General features: G+C 47.2%; 1 protein-coding gene across 1 annotated transcript in view; it reads right to left on the reverse strand.

Moving 5' to 3' along the window:
• The window catches only part of NOTCH2 (notch receptor 2), a 167799-nt gene that overhangs the window by 50787 nt on the left and 97005 nt on the right, over positions 1-20007 (reverse strand). The window contains exon 6 of the mRNA XM_037500843.2: positions 11042-11164. Within this exon, the coding sequence (XP_037356740.1) occupies positions 11042-11164 (123 nt within the window). The remainder of the gene's footprint in view (positions 1-11041; positions 11165-20007) is intronic.

Genomic DNA, 20007 nt, shown 5'->3' on the forward strand with positions numbered 1-20007 from the left:
TTGTCGCTTGTTTTGCTTTTTCCAAAACTCCCAGCACAGAGTCTGCATCTCGCTGTCCTTCCTCCAGTCCCTCCCAGCCCCGGAGAGGCCAACACAGAAGCCGACATAAGAAATGTCAGGCCAGGACGGGTGACCTCCCCAAGGCACTTTGATCAACTAGTGTCTCAGAGCAACCATGAAGGCAGACATGTGGAACTATGAAAGGACACCCTGGGCAGAAACAAAGAAAGGCAGAGGGTCATTGAAAACTAAAACAGGGCAATCTCTGGGTGATCTGCCAGGTGACTGGGCGCACTGTCCCAGATCACTCTGCTTCTTCCATACCCCCGGCAAGAACCCATCAGCCCTGGCCTGGGGGCGGCTTGCTGAGGGCGGCAGGGTTAGGTCTTCAGGATACCAAAACAATACAAGGTATTCTTTGGTGGGGCTTAGGAGGGAGCTCATTTGAGACTTTGATTTGTCAAGCACAGGAGAGCTTCCTGCACCTGCTCACAGATACAGGAAGACATGATCAAAGACGTGGGTGGAGGTGAGTCAGCCAGCAGAAGACAGGAGGGACTCCAACCAAATGATTCTGTAGCAGGGAGACGGAGCACTAAGTTACGAGCGACCTAACACATAAAAGTTTTGTTGAAAAGGGAGAGCTGTGCTGTCTCCGTGCCCGACACCAAGCTACTAAACCTTCACTCCAAACAAGCCTCCGCATGTACCGTCATCTGTCAACACACAAACTTCACTGGCAACGCCCAAAACATATTGCACAAAGCGCAGTTAGGCAAGCTTTTGAGGGATCCATTAGGCTCCCTAGCGATTCCACCTGCCAGGTATCACAGGCCACGGGCCACCTGGCATCAGGGTTAATGGGGCAGGCTACTGGGCGCTTACACCCCCTCAGTGCAGAAGAGAAGATAAAAGACTTGTTTTTCTTTCTTTTTTTTAAAGAAACTACCTTCTCTGTGGCTGTCGCGAGACCAGACTTGGTATGAGATGCCAAACCAGCATCACCTGTAGCTGCTGATGGTCTTTCAGGGGATAGTTTTTGCATCATAAATATATCTTGGTTTTCACAGCTGTCGCAAGGGCGCACCACTGGTCTCGCAAACACTGCATTCTCCCCGCCCCGTGTGTGCTGTGCGCTCCACCTGCAGTGTGCGTCCCCTCTGACTTCCACGGTGATTTCTCAAGCTCTGGACTTCTGCTTTCACTTAAGCAAGATCTCCAAGTTCACATCTCCCCATTTTTTCCATCTATTCAATTAAATCCACTCTCCCACTTATCACAAATTGTGACGTCGTAGGTGATGACTCTTTGCAGGCTCTGCCCCAGCGACCAGAGCTCCGGGGGCAGGGCTGTCTCTGCCACTGGCCTCAGCGCACGCATCAGGCGTGCACCGGACACTCAGCAGCGGCGCTGAACAGACCTCAGACTGGACACCTTAGAGCTACTCTCACGTGCTCACTTCACAGGTAAGAAAGTGAGGCCAGAGGGTGAGTGACTTGCCACATCCGCACCACTAGCTGCAAGAAAAGTTAGAAACAGGTAAAGCTAAAAAACGGAAATCGTCAGGTACAGAAACAGACACTGGGGTGTGAGAGCTCGGCAGGTCAAGTTAAGTCTTCGAAGCAGGCAGGGAAATCTGAGCTGAGTGTTGGGGACAGGCGGGGTGGAGAGACACAGACGAGGGGCTGCCTCAGCGCTGCAACAGAGGAGGCGTGACACACGGCTGTAGTCACCTGAGTAGGGATGCAGTCCCGACTTTATAGGGATGGGGTCACACCCACGCTGAGCTCCCCTGTGGTGGTAAAGCCGTGAGGGGGATGGGCGCCCTGGGCAGTGGACACACAGACCCAGTGGTCTGTGCTGAAATGGAACCCACCCATGACCCGGGTGTCGTCAGCTCCAAGACCAGCCCCTGAGCCCTGGACCGTGACAAAGACCCCATTTTATGAGCACAGTGGAATACAACACCTCGTTATGACCCCTCCCGGTACGCAAACAAACCATCAATCTGAGGGGAGTTACAAGCAACTGGGGAGTGAGAGGGGAGGAGAGAAGGGAACAGAAAGGCTCGCTGAGCCTTGGCCCCTTGGAAAGAAGCTCTCGCCCTTCCTGGTCCTCTCAACTGTGAAGTGTGTGGGAAAAACTTCTACCACATCAACGGCCCTGCTAAGGGTCAACTCTTGTTGCAACAACAATCCCCATATGAAGAACATGTAAAAAATGAGCTTGGCTGGCCTTTGCCCTGACCCTACTACCTCTTCTTTCACGGTAAAACCAAGACAACCCCACCTCCAATATCGCCTCCTGGCCAACGCCCCAAGCTCCTGGGCTGGAGAGTCCCACCTTCCTCCATCTCCCCACATCACAGCAGCGCGGCCGTGCGCCCTCTGGCCTCCTCCCGGATGAACAGGAGATTTTCCATCTCGCTGCTGAAGTGTCAGGGCAGAGGGCAAGCCTGGCTGCTCAGGGCCCGCTGGGAGGGGAGCGGGCGGAGCCAGCCTGCAGAAACTCTGGCGCCCACGGGTCTGCGGCGAGACGTGTGTGGCCGGGACACGGCTCAATGATGTGTGTGGACGGCCGGGGGCATGGTGCGGCTGCGGGCACCCCACGGTCCGGGGACATACCCCGGTAAGTGCAGGGACCTCAGTGGATGCTCCGGCTAATTCTGGACACTGTTATGTTTTTCACAAGTCTGGTTTCCCTGCCTCCCCGTCTATGTATTATGCTTCCTAAGGAGGGACCAGAATGATTGCACATGAACGGGGGACTGGCCCACTGTCCGTCAAACTGTGTGACGACTTCCTTACGACGGCGGCAGGACTACGGCCTCTCCACGTGTCCTGCCTCTCTCTCGAGTGTCTGCTTTTGAACCACCACCAGCTCAAGCCACTCTGACGCCCCCTTTCATTTTCCTCAAAATGATCACAGTCCTTCCCAGCTCAGTCTCTGCACATGTTCTGCCTGTGCCTGGAATGTGCTGGGCCCCATCTCCCCCAGGCGATTCTCCCTCCCCAAGCGCAACTGAAGTGTCACCTCCTCAGAGAGACCTTATGCATCTACCCCAAAACCCATTACTTCTGCTACTCACGTGCTCCCTAGCAACCTCTACTTTCCTCAAAGGCACTTACCACACTTGGTAACTGTACAATCTGCTGTGCATCTGGGATCCTCCCAGACGCCGAGCCCCACGAAGCAGCGGGTGGTGGCCGCTGGCTTCATCCGCAAAGCCCCAGCACTTCGCCAAGTGCCCAGCTACTAAGCTTGCTTGAGATGTGCTCAGTAAATATTTGCTAAACAAATGTTTATCTGTTCCTGTCTTCTCTTGTCATCCTAATCCCAAAACAATAGTCATCCTCCAGCGCATCTCTCTCAGCCTTGGGGCGTCTCCCGTCTTACTCATCCTCCCCAAGTTCCCACTGTCCACCCCCCCTCCACCCCCGATCCCAAACCACCAGCCAATACACAACTATCGCTCTACCTCCGCCTTAGCTGCTGAGCTCCACTCTCACTGAGGCCACTAGAAACTCCTCTTCCCTCTGACTCTGCTCCTTCAGCTCTGGGCGAAGGGCGATGCCACCTCCCTTCTTCAATGGAACCCTAAGACTTCCCAGTCAGTCCCCCGCCATAGGGTGCTCTCTTCCAATGCTCCATCAGCATGACAGTAACGAGGCAAAGAGTCTTTAGTTTTTCTCCCCTCACATCGCTGGTGACTTCATGTCATAAAAATATATTAAGTTGTTTCTAAATACCACACACTGTAATTAGTGCATTACATTGATGACCAAATGTAATCTGCATATTCTACAGATGTTTTGCAGATGTAGTATAGGCTCTGTCCACACTGAAGAAGAAACTACAGCGCTGTATGGAGGTAGGGGGAAGGCCCCCAGATCCCAGTAGCAATATGGAGTCTGGAAGGATGATACTGGGACCTTAATGCCCCAATTCATTCATTCACTCATTCACTCAACAAACACATACGTACTACAGGCCAAGTCTTGACCTACATATACACTAACAACTCAGCCGTGGCTTCCAGACTGTATAACTTACAGGCAAATAAGGGTTTTAAGCCAAAAATACACAATCATAATAGAAGGTGATATCTAAGAGCTACATACTGTCTTGGGAGCAAAAAAATGGGAGACCAGAGAAGAACTATGCTCTCCAGTTCTGGCTGGGGATGAAAACATGGAAGGACCCTTTCTGGAAAAACCTATTGAAATGTATACTCTTCTGACTGAAAAAATAAATCAAAATGAAGAACTCTGGAATAAAAAGGTTGTGATATAAATGCACTGGTGGTTAACACAAAACAAGCTGCTCACAGAACCAGGCATAAAATATTAAAAATTGGACTATAAAATAAAAATATGAAGAATAACTTTAAAATAGCATGCATAAAATTTTACAATTCAGTAACAATGCTGTAATAGGAATTTTTAAATCCCAGATTATATAAATAATATCCAGAGAGTGAAAACATATGCCTGTTCATCTCATTGAAGGAAATGTGTAAAAAGTTTCATTTTTCACCCTAAAAAGTAGAGAATTCAAATCCAAATTCTTCTAAACACTTATACTTAAAAAAAAAATACTATAATTTCAACCTCTCACCTCTGTCTATTGTGTTCATGGAGCAACTTCCACATCCTTGAATGACTTAAAACTTGCAAGTGTCAAACCCTTTCGAAATAAGCTATTTTATGGGCCAACCCCCTCGACTCAGTCTGGCTCAGACTCCATGATGGTGCCTCAGTTCTTCCCATGTCTGCTGCCTGGCAGCTCTCCTCTGCCTTTTTCTGCTGTACAAAATCTTGATTAAATGACCTAAGCCCACTCCTCCCCCTTCCTCAACACCCTCTCCTCTCTAACTCCCTGCAATCTGGCTTCCTTCTCTCCTTCGTATTGAAACTATACTTTGGAAGATTTCCAATGACCTCAAAAATTCTGATTAACTCTCTGCGGTGATCATCCTTATGAGAGCTTCCTGGCTGTGGTTCATTCAATAACCATTAAGTCAGTCCAGGGGGTGTCAAAGGCAGGCCAGTTTCCAGGGCTCCAGAGGCTGCAGGTCTGAAGCTGGGCTCAGCACAGGTGTGTCCACGGCAGGCCCTGGGCTGGGCCTGGCACAGTCTGAACACGAAGCCGCCTACTGGGTGAGGCGCCCGGAGTTGCCCGTCCCCACGCTCTTGCATCACCTGCTCGGATTCCTTTCCCTGATTATTTTCTAAATGTGAACATTTCTCGCAGTTCGAGTTCAAGCCTTGTGTTCTTCTCATTCCACACACTTTCCCTTACAGGCTCAGTATATCCCAAAGGCCACCAAGAGCAGGATTCAACACCTGCCATCTCCAGCCTCTATGCTGATGTCCAGGGTCTCACTGGCCAGTGTTTCTCAAGGAGAAAACTCACCTCAAACTCATCACCATCTCCAGCCTACTTCTCTGTCCTGGTCACCAGGCCCCAGCAGCTCCATGACTCAGGTTAAACAGAAGCTAGTTCTTAGATGGCCCCCAACTTCTGTCCATGCTTCTTGCAGACTCACATCCATTGACAGACTCTCCCCCTCCAGGGTGGTTGTGTATGGCCTTTTTAATTTCTTCCTAGTCAACCTGACCATTCTTAAGGACAGGAATTGACATTTCTTCCTTTGTGTCTTTTAAAAAACATGCAACATAGTATGTTGGGTGCAACAGTTGTTCAGAAATACCTGTTATGAAAGCTACTCAGTGAGATGAAAAGCCACTGAGTGAGATGACCTTGTGTGGGATGCACTAGATCTTAGACCATGGACCCAGGGGCCTGAGTGTCCCTCACCTCAGCTCCCGCATGGTCAGGGGCTATGCTGAATGGTGCACCACCACCCCCAGCCACACAAGCACTGACCAGCTCTGACACACTGGGAGGAGAGAGGCCAGGTCAGCTCTCCAGCAGTCCTCGCCACTGTCAGTACACTGAACTTGGCATGGGGAAGCAGAATTCCAGAAGACAGGCTGACAGTCAAGTCCTCACAATCAGACTGATGGCCGAGAAACAGAAAAGGAAGAGGCATTTTCCCATCCAATTCCCTATGTGAAATACGAATGAGCACAGCTTTGCAGCCTGAAATATAATCAGAAAGCTCCTTTCGCTCTAGGACTTTAAAAAAAACCAAACCGAAAAGTGTGAGAAGACCCAGCACAGAGACAGCTTGTCACTGACCAGAGGCTGTTCTGAGATGGGCCGCCTTGTCCAAACATAAAATGCCACCCCAGGTACCCGTGCCCTGCACCCTCTGGCCATATGTCCTTGCTCTCCAGGCCAAAAGATTTTACTGAAATTGGAGCACCTAACAGCTAAGAAATCTTAACTAATTCTTTGGGCTCATCACGCTACAACAGAGCTGAGAGGAAATGTGATCACTTCTGATTCATATTCACCTAAATTCCACTGTTCATTTTTTCACTTAGTGTCCCAAAGCACTATTCTGCAAACCCAAGCTGAAATTACATTTCTGGGTTAATAGCAAGTACAGGAAAATAAATCACGTCTGCCCCATGCGTGAACCCAAAACAAAAAGCTGCCAGAGGACAATCTGTGGGTTGAGCTTAGAGGCAACTTAATTTGGAGGGAAATGAACCTTTAAAAAAAAATTCAAATAACCTGTGTAGACGAAACATTAATCTACGCTGCTTTAATGAATTTGGGAGTCTTTAATCACTTTCTTTTCCTTAAAGGGGTGCCTGCCAGAGCCCAGCTCCTCTCAGACGACGGCGGGGGCCAGATCCCGTGCGGTAGACATTCGTGTCTGGCTCTCTCGAGTCCTGTTAGTCTCGGAACAGCCAACTATTCAGACTTTTCTCTCTTCCTCCAGGCCTTCAGCTAGTCCGAGAGAGTGGAAGCTTCTGAAGGCTCAACTGGCACTACTCCAGACAGCCCTGCTAGGTAAAAAGGCTCTGAGCTGGAGTAGAAAGCAGCTCTTTTCATGTCTGCTGTGGACACCACATGAGAACAGATATAATTCTGAATTTCCTGGTAGACACTCAAAAACAGGCAAGAGAAACTGGTTGAAAGTACTCTTGCTATCACATTTTCTTTAACTCCATGTATCCAAAACTTCATCACTTTACCATCCAACCAGTATTTAAAATATTATTAATGACGTAATACAGATTTTTCCAAACTAAGTGTTCAAAATCAGGTAGCTCACAGTTGGAAGCTTAGACTGGTCACATTTCAGATATTCAATACCAAGATGTGGCTATTGATTACAATACTCAACAGGATGGGTCTGGGATATTTTGCTGAATAAGCAAAAAAGATCAAAAGGCTCTTTATTGCACTATTTATTCTTCCGATACCCAATAAAGTAATTGAGATAATAATTCCATGGGTAGCAAATAAAGCCTTCCAAAGAAAAGGTAGCCAAGTTATTTACCCCAAATAAAACCATGGATAGACTTGGAAAATTTTCTGGTCAGAAGCCCAGACCTACCTATAAAAGACCAAGTCTTCTATGGGGTGCACTTAACAAAATACTGCTCTTCTCATTTAAAACATGGCATATTCTCAAGTCATCATCCACTTCAAATTGACACCTAGTTTTTTTGGCTATATCATCCCACCCTTTCTTTTTCAGGTGGCTGGCAGCTTCATTTCCTTCTCCACGGCCTACTCTAATACCTTCTGCTCCAAGCCAGACCCAACAGTTCATACTTTAACTCCACAGCCAAACACTGTAAGGGGAATTTGTAACAAATAATAATAGAAGTATTAGGTATAGTGGAAAAAAGTACCTGACTGAATATAAAACATTCACTTAATAGTAACTTATAACCTCAAAGTAACCAGTCAAATGTTCAAAAAGGAAAAAACACAAGAGAGGAATCACTGTGTCCTAGAATAATTAACTGATCTGCTGAACTTAAATTCTAGTAAAAAGACCACCCACAGATTCAATTTGCATAGGAAAAAGAACAAGATTCAAGCAAGTTCAACAAGTCTAGATTCCAACCCTAATCCAACCATCTTGTGTTTTATCCTTCTGAAAAGCCGTCCTCTCCCGTAAAATGGGTATTTTAATAAGTTCTCCCCCAACACAATTATCACAAAGTTTTAACAAAATAAGACCCTGCAATGAGCACAGTATTGAGGTGCTGATAAACATTAGCTAACTCCCAGCCCCCAGCACCATTCACTGTTCTTATTTGTGAGAGCAGAAAATATTAATCTCTATTTCTAACTCAGATGGCAACAGAAATATAAACCCTGCGACTTCACATTTTTTTTTCCTTTCTTCTCAGATTCAGGCGGGCCTGGGAGCGTGAACAGCTCACCTGCGAACAGGCGTCAGCCGCCCAGGCGCCCCCGTGCACAGGGAGCAGGTAACAATGCCGGCGAGCACTGTCCCAGAGGAGCCCAGAGAACATTTATCTCAGCTGGACGGGGACCGTGGAAGGCTTCTACAGTCGGCTACAGCTTGGCCTGAGCCAGGCAGGTGACAATGGTGAGGACAACAGGAAGAGGGGTGGAGGGAAGAAATCAAAACAAAATGATGTGGGGGCTTCCCTGGTGGCGCAAGGGATTAAGACTCAACCTATAAAGCTGTCCCCAGCCTCTGCAGCACAAGTTCGATCCTTGCCCGGCTAGGGAGCTACCCACATGGTGCGGCAGACCTCTCCTATCTCCCTGCTGCTCCCCTCAGCAGTGTATCTTGGTCAGTCTGTCTGTTCTGATCCCTGCTCTGTCTCTGGTGAATCTTCTCACCCCCCACACCTCTGGCCTACACCCCAGCTCTTGTATGCATAAATAAATAAACCTTGAAAAAAGAAAACGGTGTGGAAGTCAATGGAACGGGGTTGAGATAATGGGTGGGAAGCACGACGTGGTGAATACGGGAGACTGGGAAGCTGTTCCTACTGCTGGAACAGGAAGGCTGCGGGGGGATGAGAAGGCTGGAGAGGCAGACGGGATGAGGTGAAGACAGGAAAGACTTCGCCCCTCATCTTGCCAGTGATGGGGGAGCAAAAGCCAAGGCTGCCACTGGACCAAAGAGCTGCCGTGAGTGACCAAGGAGGAGGAAGCCGGTGGCAGGAACCCAAAGGCTGAGGGCACATCAGACGACAGAGCACGTCAGAGCAACCCAAAGAAGCAAGGCACTTCCCACTGAACTGACCCATTGTTACGCCATCCCTTCCAGAAAACACAAAATCACACGGAGAAACATTTTACAAGGATTTTCACAGAGAAGAGGTAGCTATTAAACATCTTGGGGTAAGAAATTCTTATAAAACATCTTTTCAGGAAGATTTCCTCCAAGAAGGGAACTTCCTAATTAACATCAATGCAGGAAACTGTGACATCAAAGAAGAATCAGCAAGGAAATCACAACAGTGTTTACTCTCCAGGGATTCAGAGGCCTCAACACTGCACAAAGCCGCCCTCTCCCAGGACACAGGAGAGCTCGGGACAGGGTCAAATTCCCAGAACGTCTCCCCCTGCCCAGCAGCACTGTAAGGAGCATTAAAAAGAAAAAATTCAAATCTTTCCCGATATTACTTGTCACATAATTTCACTGTAATTTTTTTAAGTTAAAAACAAAATGGCCTCTGAGAAATGACAAAAGCAGGAGAGCAGAGAGCAGCGGATGGCGAGAGCGGAGAGTGAAGTCCTAGGCCCGAGACACCGAGAAGAAATTCTAGGGGAAGTCCAATTCTAAGGAAAACTGGTGAGAAAGTCTTAAAAAGGACATTTGGGGGATTAAAAGCAGAAATATGTGCCCTTCCAGGAAATCATGTAATTGAAGTTTTAAACTCCATTTAATCTTTTTCTAATCATAATGTGGAGCTCCAGGGAGTACTCTAAATAATTAGTTGCTACAGATAAGGGAAAGCAATTTGGAGTCTCTGAAGAATACCAGGTAGCAGTGGCTGCCCTCCAACATCAGCCGTGTCACCTGGACACAGTCCACCGCTGATTCTGCAAGTTCCCCCTCATGACGTTAGCTTCCTCTTGAGTTTGCACATTAAATCATTCAATTTCTCTCAGAAAGGCTCAATTCTTAATCACTGAACCCGTTCTTAATCACCTCCACTTTCAGTTAGCTACATAAATATAGCTATGTACAGAAATTGGGACCAAATGCTGCATAAAATTTCAAAATTAAATGAAAATTTTGCCTCAGACAACATCAGAAATTTCCAAGAGGCTATGAAATTAAAAAGGAGAGCCCTTCTATCAAGTCGGAGCACGTAAAATTTTTTTTCTATGGTCCAAAAGAGGGACAGAAAAAGGGGAAAGAGAGAGGTGTAACCGGATGTCATAAAAATAATGTTACCAAGCGTATCCGTCCAATCCTTTGTGTGGTTGCAGGACACGTGGATGAGGTGGGATGGATTTCTATCTGTGAACAAGTGCTGAACTCTCACATCCTATATAACTTATTTTCAGCTTTATAACATCATTTTCATATAGTTTTGAATATTTATTGGCAGTTCAGTGAAGATGGACAAGTTGCAATTCCTGTTTTTTCTGGCTTTGCTGAAGTGGCTGTTGTAGAACCCTGTGTGAGGTGAGGTGTACACTGCAAGGATCTGAGATGCACGTATACACTGCGTGAACGCCATACTAACATGACGTGATGTATTTATCACCTCAGTTACCATTCTGTGTGTGACAGAGACCATTTGTGTTTTCTCATTTAAGTACTTTTTTCCCTCTGCATTTTTATTGTGCATCTACTGTGTTTCAGGTGATACTTGCCTTTCCCAGACAATACCCACCAGTGACTATCAATGACTCTTTTCTCTCAAATGTTCCCAGCACCCCGCACAGAGCTATGCTCCGAACCACTGAATATAAACCTGCAAAAATACTTTTTTCTTTGACATAGGAGTCAGAGCATTACGTCACCAGCCAGGCGGCGAGGAGACCCTGGCTTCCTTCACACACTGTCCCCAAGCGGTCCTCGGCGCATTTGTGACAAGTGCCCTGGTCAGTAACGGCTGCCTCGGGGCACCGGCCCTGGCGCGTCCTGGCTGACTTGCCCCATGGCACTTACCTGTCCACTGAGGCGGGCAGCGGCAGTTGTAAGTGTTGACGCCGTCCACACAGACCCCTCCATTCTGACACTTGTGGTTGGGGCAATCATCAATATTCCGCTCACAGGTGCTCCCTTCAAAACCTGGTAAGAAAAGAAAACAATGACTTCTCACACAGAAGACACGACCTGCTCTGCTCCCTCAGGACACGGTCCTGAAAACAGACCTGACCCCTCGTTCAGCTCAGCGGCCAACAGCTGGTCACCCAGGCCTGTAGCTAAACAACCCCCAGTCTTGTGCCATTTCCTGCCTGGATGCGTGGCGAGACAGCCAGAGTGACTCGCGATGCCAGTGGCAGCCTCCACGTGCCTTCATAGCTGCCGCACACGTACTTCAAAGAGGTTTAGGAAATAAAATTCCAATGAAGATAAGCGTCTACTTGGGACAGCTATGCCCTGGTTCTTTAACACACACACACACACACACACACGGTACTGGATTTTCCCTAACTCCCTATCAAAAGAATGGGAAGAACAGATAAAAGTTACCTAATTAAATCAAATAAAAAGTGCAACTCCTCTTGTATTTTTTCTTGGGATCATTGCTCAAAGTAGGTGGGGGTGGAAGGCCTAAGAAAAACACTAAACGCAAAGTCTGAGGACATGAGTCAAGCACAAACCTCACCACCTACGAGATATTTAACACATGGCAAAGTACAGCCTGGACCAGCTTCCTCGTCTGTGAAATGATGCTGATGCCACCTCCTCAGCTGCGTGCCCAGCTGGTGTGAGTGCCAGGCCACGCGTGGAGTAACAGAAATACAAAAAGACCCTGAAAACAAGGAGGTGTTATCACTAATGAAGTGAGATGCTCTACGTCCTCTCTCTACGCTTACAGCATTGCTTCCTTCCTCTAGATGTTTCCCTTTTATGAAAAATGAAACTAGCGTAGCAGACTGCGCCCTGGCTTCCTGCAGTGTGTTCCTCTGCAGGTCAGATGTTGAGCTTTTAGCTCTCTCTTCTCCTCACCAAGTTCCTTATTGACTCAGATTGTCGGCTTCAAGCACGAGAATGTCACTGGAAACTTTCTTAGTTAAAATGCGGCGAGACTAAGTATTTGGCCTCATCAAAGTGTCCCTCAGATTCCTCACCCACACTCAGAAGCTCACTGGGTCTCAGCCACGGGGCGGGGGGGGGGGGGTGGCTGGAGCCAGAGTCCCTGCCCTCGTGGCATTCACGGCCTAGTGGGTGGAACAACTTCAGTCACCCTGCGTTACTCAATCCTCACCACAGGCTGCTGCTCTACTGGAACGCGGCTGGTTTCTCTGAAAACAGTAGCAGGGATGTAAATGAGTGTAATAAACCAAGAGGCCAAAAAAATTACCCAGAGACCAAAGAAAATCACTTCGTCAAAGATGGACATCACTGAAGACTTGCCTGAAGAGAATTCTATTTCTCTAGGTATTTGTACTCGAGTTCCCTTTTTTTATGCTAATAATGTTTTATCATACGACAGTTTTGCCAATGGATTAATGAGCCAGAAAGTGCTGAACTGGTTAAGCTCGTGCACCCCTAATGATGACACGGTGAGGCCAGATCAGCAACCCACCAAGTGACGTTCTGAGCTGAGGTCTGAGCCACGAGTCTACTGCGCCTAATGCAGCATCCTTCAGGAAGTGCGAGGGCCTGGTCTGAGGGTGCTGAGGGGGACAGCAGCCCTGGCTTGCCACCGCGAGGACCGTGTGGTCTGAGGGTGTGTCAGGACCAGTGATGGTCGCCCTCCCCAACATGATCTTTCTGGTGAGCAAGGCCGAACAGGACCGCCTCGGTGTCGGGAGGTGATAAAGCCAAAGCAGCCAGACTCGAAGGAATTGAAACTGTGGCCCCGAATTTATGTGAGTCGCTGCTCGACTAATTGCACTCACTAACCTCAGACAGATTAAGGAAGCAGAAGCGTTCAGCATAACCACATCATGTAAGAAATGAAATGTTTTCTTTTCAGGACTACTTGACTATCTCTGAGGTAGTTCTTTCCTGTCAGCAGACAGGCAGGTAAGGAGGCAGGAAAATGAAGAGCTGATTGCTTGTTAGAAGCACAGCCTCCAGGGCCAAGCTGTCCAGGATGGTCTCGGCCTCGCCATGCAGCCCGATGGAGCCCAGGCAAGCTAGTACAGCTTCCTTTCCTCCCTGGGGGAATTAACAGGACCGACTTCAAAGGTTTGGTATAAAGATTAAACAAGTTAAATTTTTTTTTAAAAGACATTTACATTCGATAGATGGTGATATGTCAACTAAATGTCTACATGCAAATGAATGAAGCTGGATCCCTTTCTCATAACCTGAAAAAAACCTCAAAATATTACAGTTAAAATTATAAGGCTCTTAGAAGAAAGCACAGCAATAAGCCTCTGTGACTTGGGTTAGGCAAAGTTTTCTTAAATGTGACCAAAAGCATGGATCACGAAAGAAAAACAGTTTGGACTTCATCAAAATTTGAACTTCAAAGGATTCCATCAAGAAAATGAAAAGACAACTCACAGAATGGGAGAAAATATCTGCTAATCATATATCTGATAGAAACTCGTATCCCATATATACAAAGAATGTTTACAGTAATAAAAATAGTGTATGTAAGAAGACAACTTAATTATAAAACAAGTTAAAGATCTGAACAGACATTTCTCCAAACACAGATGATAAGTGGCCAATGATGTGAAAAGATGTTCAACATTATTAGTCACTAGAGAAATACAAATCAAACCACGATAAGGAATTATTACACACCCACGACGTTGGCATTAATCAAAAAGACAGACAATAGCAATACTGGCGAGGATGTGGAAAAACTGGAATCCTCACACTGCTGGTTAGAACGTTCAATAGTGCAGCTGCTTTGGAATAGTCTGATGGTTCCTGAAGAGGTTAGTATTACCATCCAACCCAGTGATTCCTCTTTTAAGTATTTACCCTTAGGGGAAAAAAAAATTATCCACACAATGTTCTTCTACAAGAACACTCATGGCAGTCATATTTGTAACACCCCCAAAGAGTGGAAGCAGCCCCAAATCAATCAACTTACAAATGTGAAAACAAAACGTGGTAAATTCATGCATCGGAATAGTACTCAGTCATGAAAAGGAATTAAATGCTGATACCGTCCACAACATGGATGGACTTTTAAAACACTATGCTAGGTAAAAAAAAAAAAAAAACCTAATCGCAAATTACCATGTATCATGTGTTTCATTGATATGAAATGCCAATTATACAATCTATAGACACAGAAAGCAAATTAGGAGTTACCTAGTGCTGGGAAGGAGATGGGGCATGGAGGGTTTCTTCTGGAGTGGTAAAATGGTCTAAAATCAACTGTGGCAATGATGGTAACACAAATCTGCGACTACAGCCGGTCCTCGAGTAACAATTTCCTTATAACATGAGGGGGAAAACCCAAGGCCACTGTCTGTCAGGAACTTGCATGTTCTCCGCATGTCTGCACCGGTCTTCTCTGGGTCCTCCAATTTCTTCTCAGACTTCAAAAATGTGCCTGAGGTCCACTGCCATATCTCAACTGCCCCACTCTCAGTGAGCTGCGGGTGTTGGGGGAGAACCCGCAAGAACAGGGCCCCTGCCCAGGTGGGTCCCTGCTGTGGGCCCTGAGCCGCTGGGACAGGGTCCAGCCAGCCATGACCATGAACTGGAATAAATCACTTGGGAAATTAATGCATTTTTGTTTAATATTAGAAGTGTTTCAGGCCTTTACTCAGAAGTGTGGTGATGTTTTTGTGACCAGAAATTGTCATAGGAAGTTAATTCTTATTTATATTGATTAGCCTATGGAAAAACTGGTTTTGATATATACAGCTTTGCTTAAAGTCACAGTTTCCAAGAACCGACCAACGACATCAAATGAGAACTTACCGTCTATTGACAACCACCGAATGTACACTTTGAAAGAGCAAATTATATGGCATGGAAGTTTATCTCAACAAAGTTGCTGTATCGGGAATACTGTTAGCTAGCAACGGGATCAACGCCTCCCTAGCGCTTACCCACTTGTACGCTGCAGCTGAAGTCTGTGAGGGCACAGGCTGACTCACCCAAGGTGACGCGGTTGGCAGGAGGTGCCACGGCTGGCAGGGGTCAGTGCTGACCGGGTACCCCTACCCAGTTCCCGCCCCTGTGCTCTCTGAGACCCCCAAATTCTCTCTCAATAATCTGAAAACCTGACGTTAGGCCAAAAGTTCCCGTGACTACTAAGAAAAGTGCAGCCAAATCAGTTCTCCAAAGTTAAGACAGGATTTATGCTTTAAAAATAGAGATCTAGAACTCTTTTTGGAAAGCTAGTAAATTTGTGTAAGAAACAGTCTACCCAAGGGGGAGGCCAGAGGTAAGACTTAAAGGAGTAAGCTGCAGTGAACTCACTTCTTTAAAATATATTTTAAGATTTTAGGGGAAAAGAAAACAGACACGTCTCCAGACCTGTGGGTGGGGTGGGTGTAGCAGATTTATGGAGAGGCTCACGTGACGACGCCAAAAGGAGGTTACAGCTCAAGGCCAATTTATGTCCTTAAAAGGCCAAAAGCAGAGAAATTAAACTTAGAAAGAACATTTTAAGACCGTGCTGTTATAAAACCTTGGGCCCCGTAACTGACAAATGACGACAGTGAGGGAGCAGAGCAGAGCCTTTGGGACAGAGGCTCGTCCCACACAGAGAACAGCATCTCCCAGAAGGCGCCTTCAGCTCTCCATCGTCAGGCGCTGGGAGGTGTGAGGGGGGACAGGCCTGGTGAAGAGGCACATAGAAGAGACAGGAAAGGGAGGCAGAATGGCACAGCCGGGACTCTCCCAAGGTAGGCTGAGTGTCCTCCGGGAAGTTTCCAGGCAGAGGGATGCAAGAGTGAGGGCAAAACCCGGGATGCCTGGAACTGGATAAAGGCAACAAGGTGGAAGTTCACAAGGCTCTGTCCCCTGACCCCAGCCCCCTGAGGATTAGCCTGTTACAAAAGCAAAATGGTCCCCTCTCTGTCCATCCCCTCAGCGGGTCCGATGCACTCAGCACCCCTGTGACCGGCCCGTGTACCCCTGACCCCCACCTCCCCAGGCTGTGTTGACACTACCCTAATGATTTCCACTTTCATTTCCTTTCTAAATTTATCACCAAAGAAGGGCATTCAAAAGAACCAAGTTCAGTACATTAAAACAATTAAAGAATATAGGAATTGTCTTCTCTAGCATATTCGGTTCACAGTGCATTCACTTTTCTGGATATTCAGAGTCTAAATTTTGTGTCGGGGGGTGGGGAGAAGAGGTGTCAAAATAAGCATCTACTTGGAACAGTGAACTGATGAGCTGTCAGCTTGAAAGTGCTATGCTGGAGGTTTATTAAGCTGCCAAAAGACCTTACAAGCTCTCTAATCCCCACGGGGGTAGAAAATACAGAAGGCACTTCAGTGACATAACTGACAAATCATAAAGACTAAATCCCATGTAAAAAGCCTGGAGGTGGGGGAAGAAGGTGCTAGAATGCCAAAGAGATGACATGAGTAAAGCTACTAAGCGCAGAAGAACAGTAAAGAAGCATCAAGCAAGACTAGTCAAAGAAGCTAAAATAATAAACCTGGGAAAGTGGTATCAGCACTTTGCTTCTGTTCCAGAACCTGCCAACGGGTGATTAGTGTAAATTCCAGGAGAACATCACATGTCCCTGCATACGAGAATGCAAGAGGGAAGGATTTTCTAAGTCTTGAAGCTCAGCAACAGAGCAGATATGCAGGTCACAAAATGTGCTTACGGTTTAGCGGCAGGTATTGCTTGCAAACAAGCAGTGTGTTGCAAATAAGTGGTGTACAGAGGAGGCTTACAAAGTACAAACCTTCGTTGTTTGAAGAGAACAGAGGCGACAGCTTTTTATGATTTTTTAAAAAATCATCCAGGAATGAAGAGGTGTGGGGGAGCCAGAAAAAGGAAAGGTACACCAAGGTCTGTCCACCCCACCTATAGCTCTCAGCAGGTTCCGCCCACTGTTCCGAGCTCACCAGGGCCACTTCATTAGATGTCCACAAACATAAAACCAGCCTAAGGGACCTTCCTGGTGGCCCAGGGCTTCAGTCTCAGAGCTATCACTGCCACTGCCTGAGTTCGATCCCTGGCCAGGGAGCTGACCCACGTGGCACAGCAGACCTCTCCTGTCTCGCCCGCTGCTCCCCTCAGCTGTGTATTTCAGTAGATCTGCCTGTTCTGCTCCCCGCTCTGTCTCTGGTGAATCCTCTCACCCCTACACCTCTGGCCTGCACCCCAGCTCTTGCACGCATGCATGCATAAATAAGATCTTTGAAAAAAAAAAAAAAAAACCAATAGCCTAACTCGTTCTCTCTCCTGTAGTTGGTTTAACTCAAAAATACTGGGAGTCACCGACTCAATCATCCCTTTTCTATCCTGCTCGTAGCTGAGCTCTTGCTGGCTGCGTGCGTCCCGGGACCTCTGCTGAAGCCTGACTAGCGGCCGCTCACACAGGACCTCGACTGCTGAGCGCCGCAGACCCAAGGGGAAGGTGAAAGCAGGCTCCTCGGTTTGAACCTGTTAGTTTCCTCTTAAAGATATTTTCCTTCCTTCCCTTCCAGAGCAGCACTTCTTTCTTTGCACACAGGGTGAGTCACTTTTGCAGTTTTAATTCCTTCCAAAAGTCTTACGACACTACTGAAATCAAGTCACAGTGACTGCAGTGCCCCATGGGAGGTGAGGACGGTAACTCCGCCACAAGGAGATCATCGCTGACGTCTGTGGTGATGGCTGACTTCTGGAGTTGAGACGAGCTCTAAATTTCTCTCCCGGGATTAGCGCATCCAAGCACAGAAGAGGAGCCAGACTCAGCCTAGGATGCGCCGGGCCAGGGTGAGGACCTCAAAACGACACCAGCCCTAGCCGGCCCATGGGTCCTTGTACGCCTGTCCTGACGTACCTGGCGCCCGTCTCAAGTGCTCGGGACATGTCGCCAAACAAAAACAAAGATTCTAGCTTTCGCTCTCGAGGGGAGAGGTAGCAGAATCTGGAAGGGGCAGACAATAAACAATAGACATAATGAGGTAAATTACATAGTGCAAATTATATACTAAGAAGATGGCAAGAATTGCAGAAAAGGAAAAGAAAATGTAGACCAGGGCTGGCAATTAAGGGGGACAGGGTGGTCACCGTACCAAACAGAGATGGGGCGGCCTCAATTAAAAGTGCAAAGATTGGATGGGGCAGGAAGCAGCACTGGGGAGCTGCAGAAAGCCACAGTGGGGTACTCTGCCTCTGTTGACCCAGTTTCCCTGTTTTTAGAACTGAAAAATGATTCTCCTGAAATTGGGGTGTCATTTACAGTGAGGCAGTGATGATTATTTTAAGTAACGCATGGAGGGCCAAGGCGGGAGCAGCAGGGAAAGTGGTACTGCTTTATGAAAGAATTTTCTAAAAGAAAAGCTGCTCCAGCGCTATGTCCTTATGGAAAAATAAAGCAAATTTTTTCCAAGCTCCACCTGGGACATAAAAACAGCACAGAATCTTGCAAGATGTATAAATTCATATTTACTCACAATGTTACCATATCTTCCACTGTTTTGAAATCTTCTGAATTTCCTTCCATACCCTGTCCAAGCTGATGTCCCTGGTTTTACATCGTGGGAGCCCAGAAGGCAAGAACTAGTCTGCTGAACTCTTGTTTCCGTGTCTGCACGATGCCTTAGGTAGGCGGACACGTAACAATACGGGATCACAGTTACGGGTATGTCCTCTTTCAGATACATCAACCGCTCTGTTTTTGACCCACGCATCTCAAAGCACCTAGAAGGTCTCGCTCCTTCCTGAAGCACCTTCAGGGCAGACAAGGGTGAGCCGTGGTACAGCAGACACACAAGGAAGGGCTTTGGGGAGACTCTGCCCATACTCAGAGTTCAGGCCTCAGCCTCACCGCAGGTCAGCTCTGCGAGTCTGGGTAATCATGTAAGATCTCTAAACCCCAATTATTTCACCTGGGAAAACTCAAAAAAATAACACCTACCCCCTCCCACCTCCATGGTTTTTGTGTAATCGAGCTAGTGGATGCAGAAGAACCTGGCACAGTGCCTGGCTCACAAAAGGCATTAAATATGTGTTCGTTTTCTCTCTGCCAAATATTCTATCCCCTCAAAACCCCCGCCCCCCCATCACGGTCCCCAACACACACACACACATTTCATGCATGAGTGTCGCTTGGAGAGTAAAAGACAGCCAAAGGCTCCGGCTCCAGCCCCCTAGCCCTGGCAGCCTCTCCGTGGCGGAATCCCTGGTTATTTCCTTTCTCAAGGAGGAGATACTATTCTGGTCTGACAGATCCTTTCCTGCACACACTCTCAGAATTCCCTATGGTTCTTATCGTGGCTAATGGATAACAACGCGGAGACTATGGGGGTGAGTAATCACTCTCTCCTAGCTAAAAACTTCCTTTATTGACTTCTGACTTCCCGTCAGTATCTTGCTGCCAAATCAACCTCTTGTGATGGCAATTATTACGAGCAATTTTCTTGAAGCTGAAAAACACATTTAGCCTTTGACAATAAATCACATAACCTCAATTACGAGCCACTTACACTATTAAACTATTAGGATATTTACAAAATTAAACAGTTTATATTTCGTTTTTTTTTTTCTTTAACCCTTAAAATGCTAACACAAGCAGGAAGGAGGAAAGTTATCTTTTAGTTGTTCCTTCTACAGGATAATGGAGATGATGGTGGCATCATGTTAATAAGGAATGGACTTAGCATCTAGGATGACAGTACTGTCCAGTTTTTGTTGAAAGAGAAACTGAAAGCAGGGCCTCCTCGGTGGCGCAGCAGTTGAGCGCTGGGTTGCGAAGCTGCCCGCAGCCTCTGCAGCGCTGGTTCGATCCCCAGCCGCCGGGCGAGGGTCCCACATGGCACACAGACCTCTCCTGCCGCCCGCTGCTCCCCTCAGCAGTGTATTTC

This window comes from Talpa occidentalis, unplaced genomic scaffold, assembly GCF_014898055.3.
Source record: "Talpa occidentalis isolate TD23 unplaced genomic scaffold, MPIMG_talOcc4v2.1 talOcc4.9, whole genome shotgun sequence".
Taxonomy (NCBI): domain Eukaryota; kingdom Metazoa; phylum Chordata; class Mammalia; order Eulipotyphla; family Talpidae; genus Talpa; species Talpa occidentalis.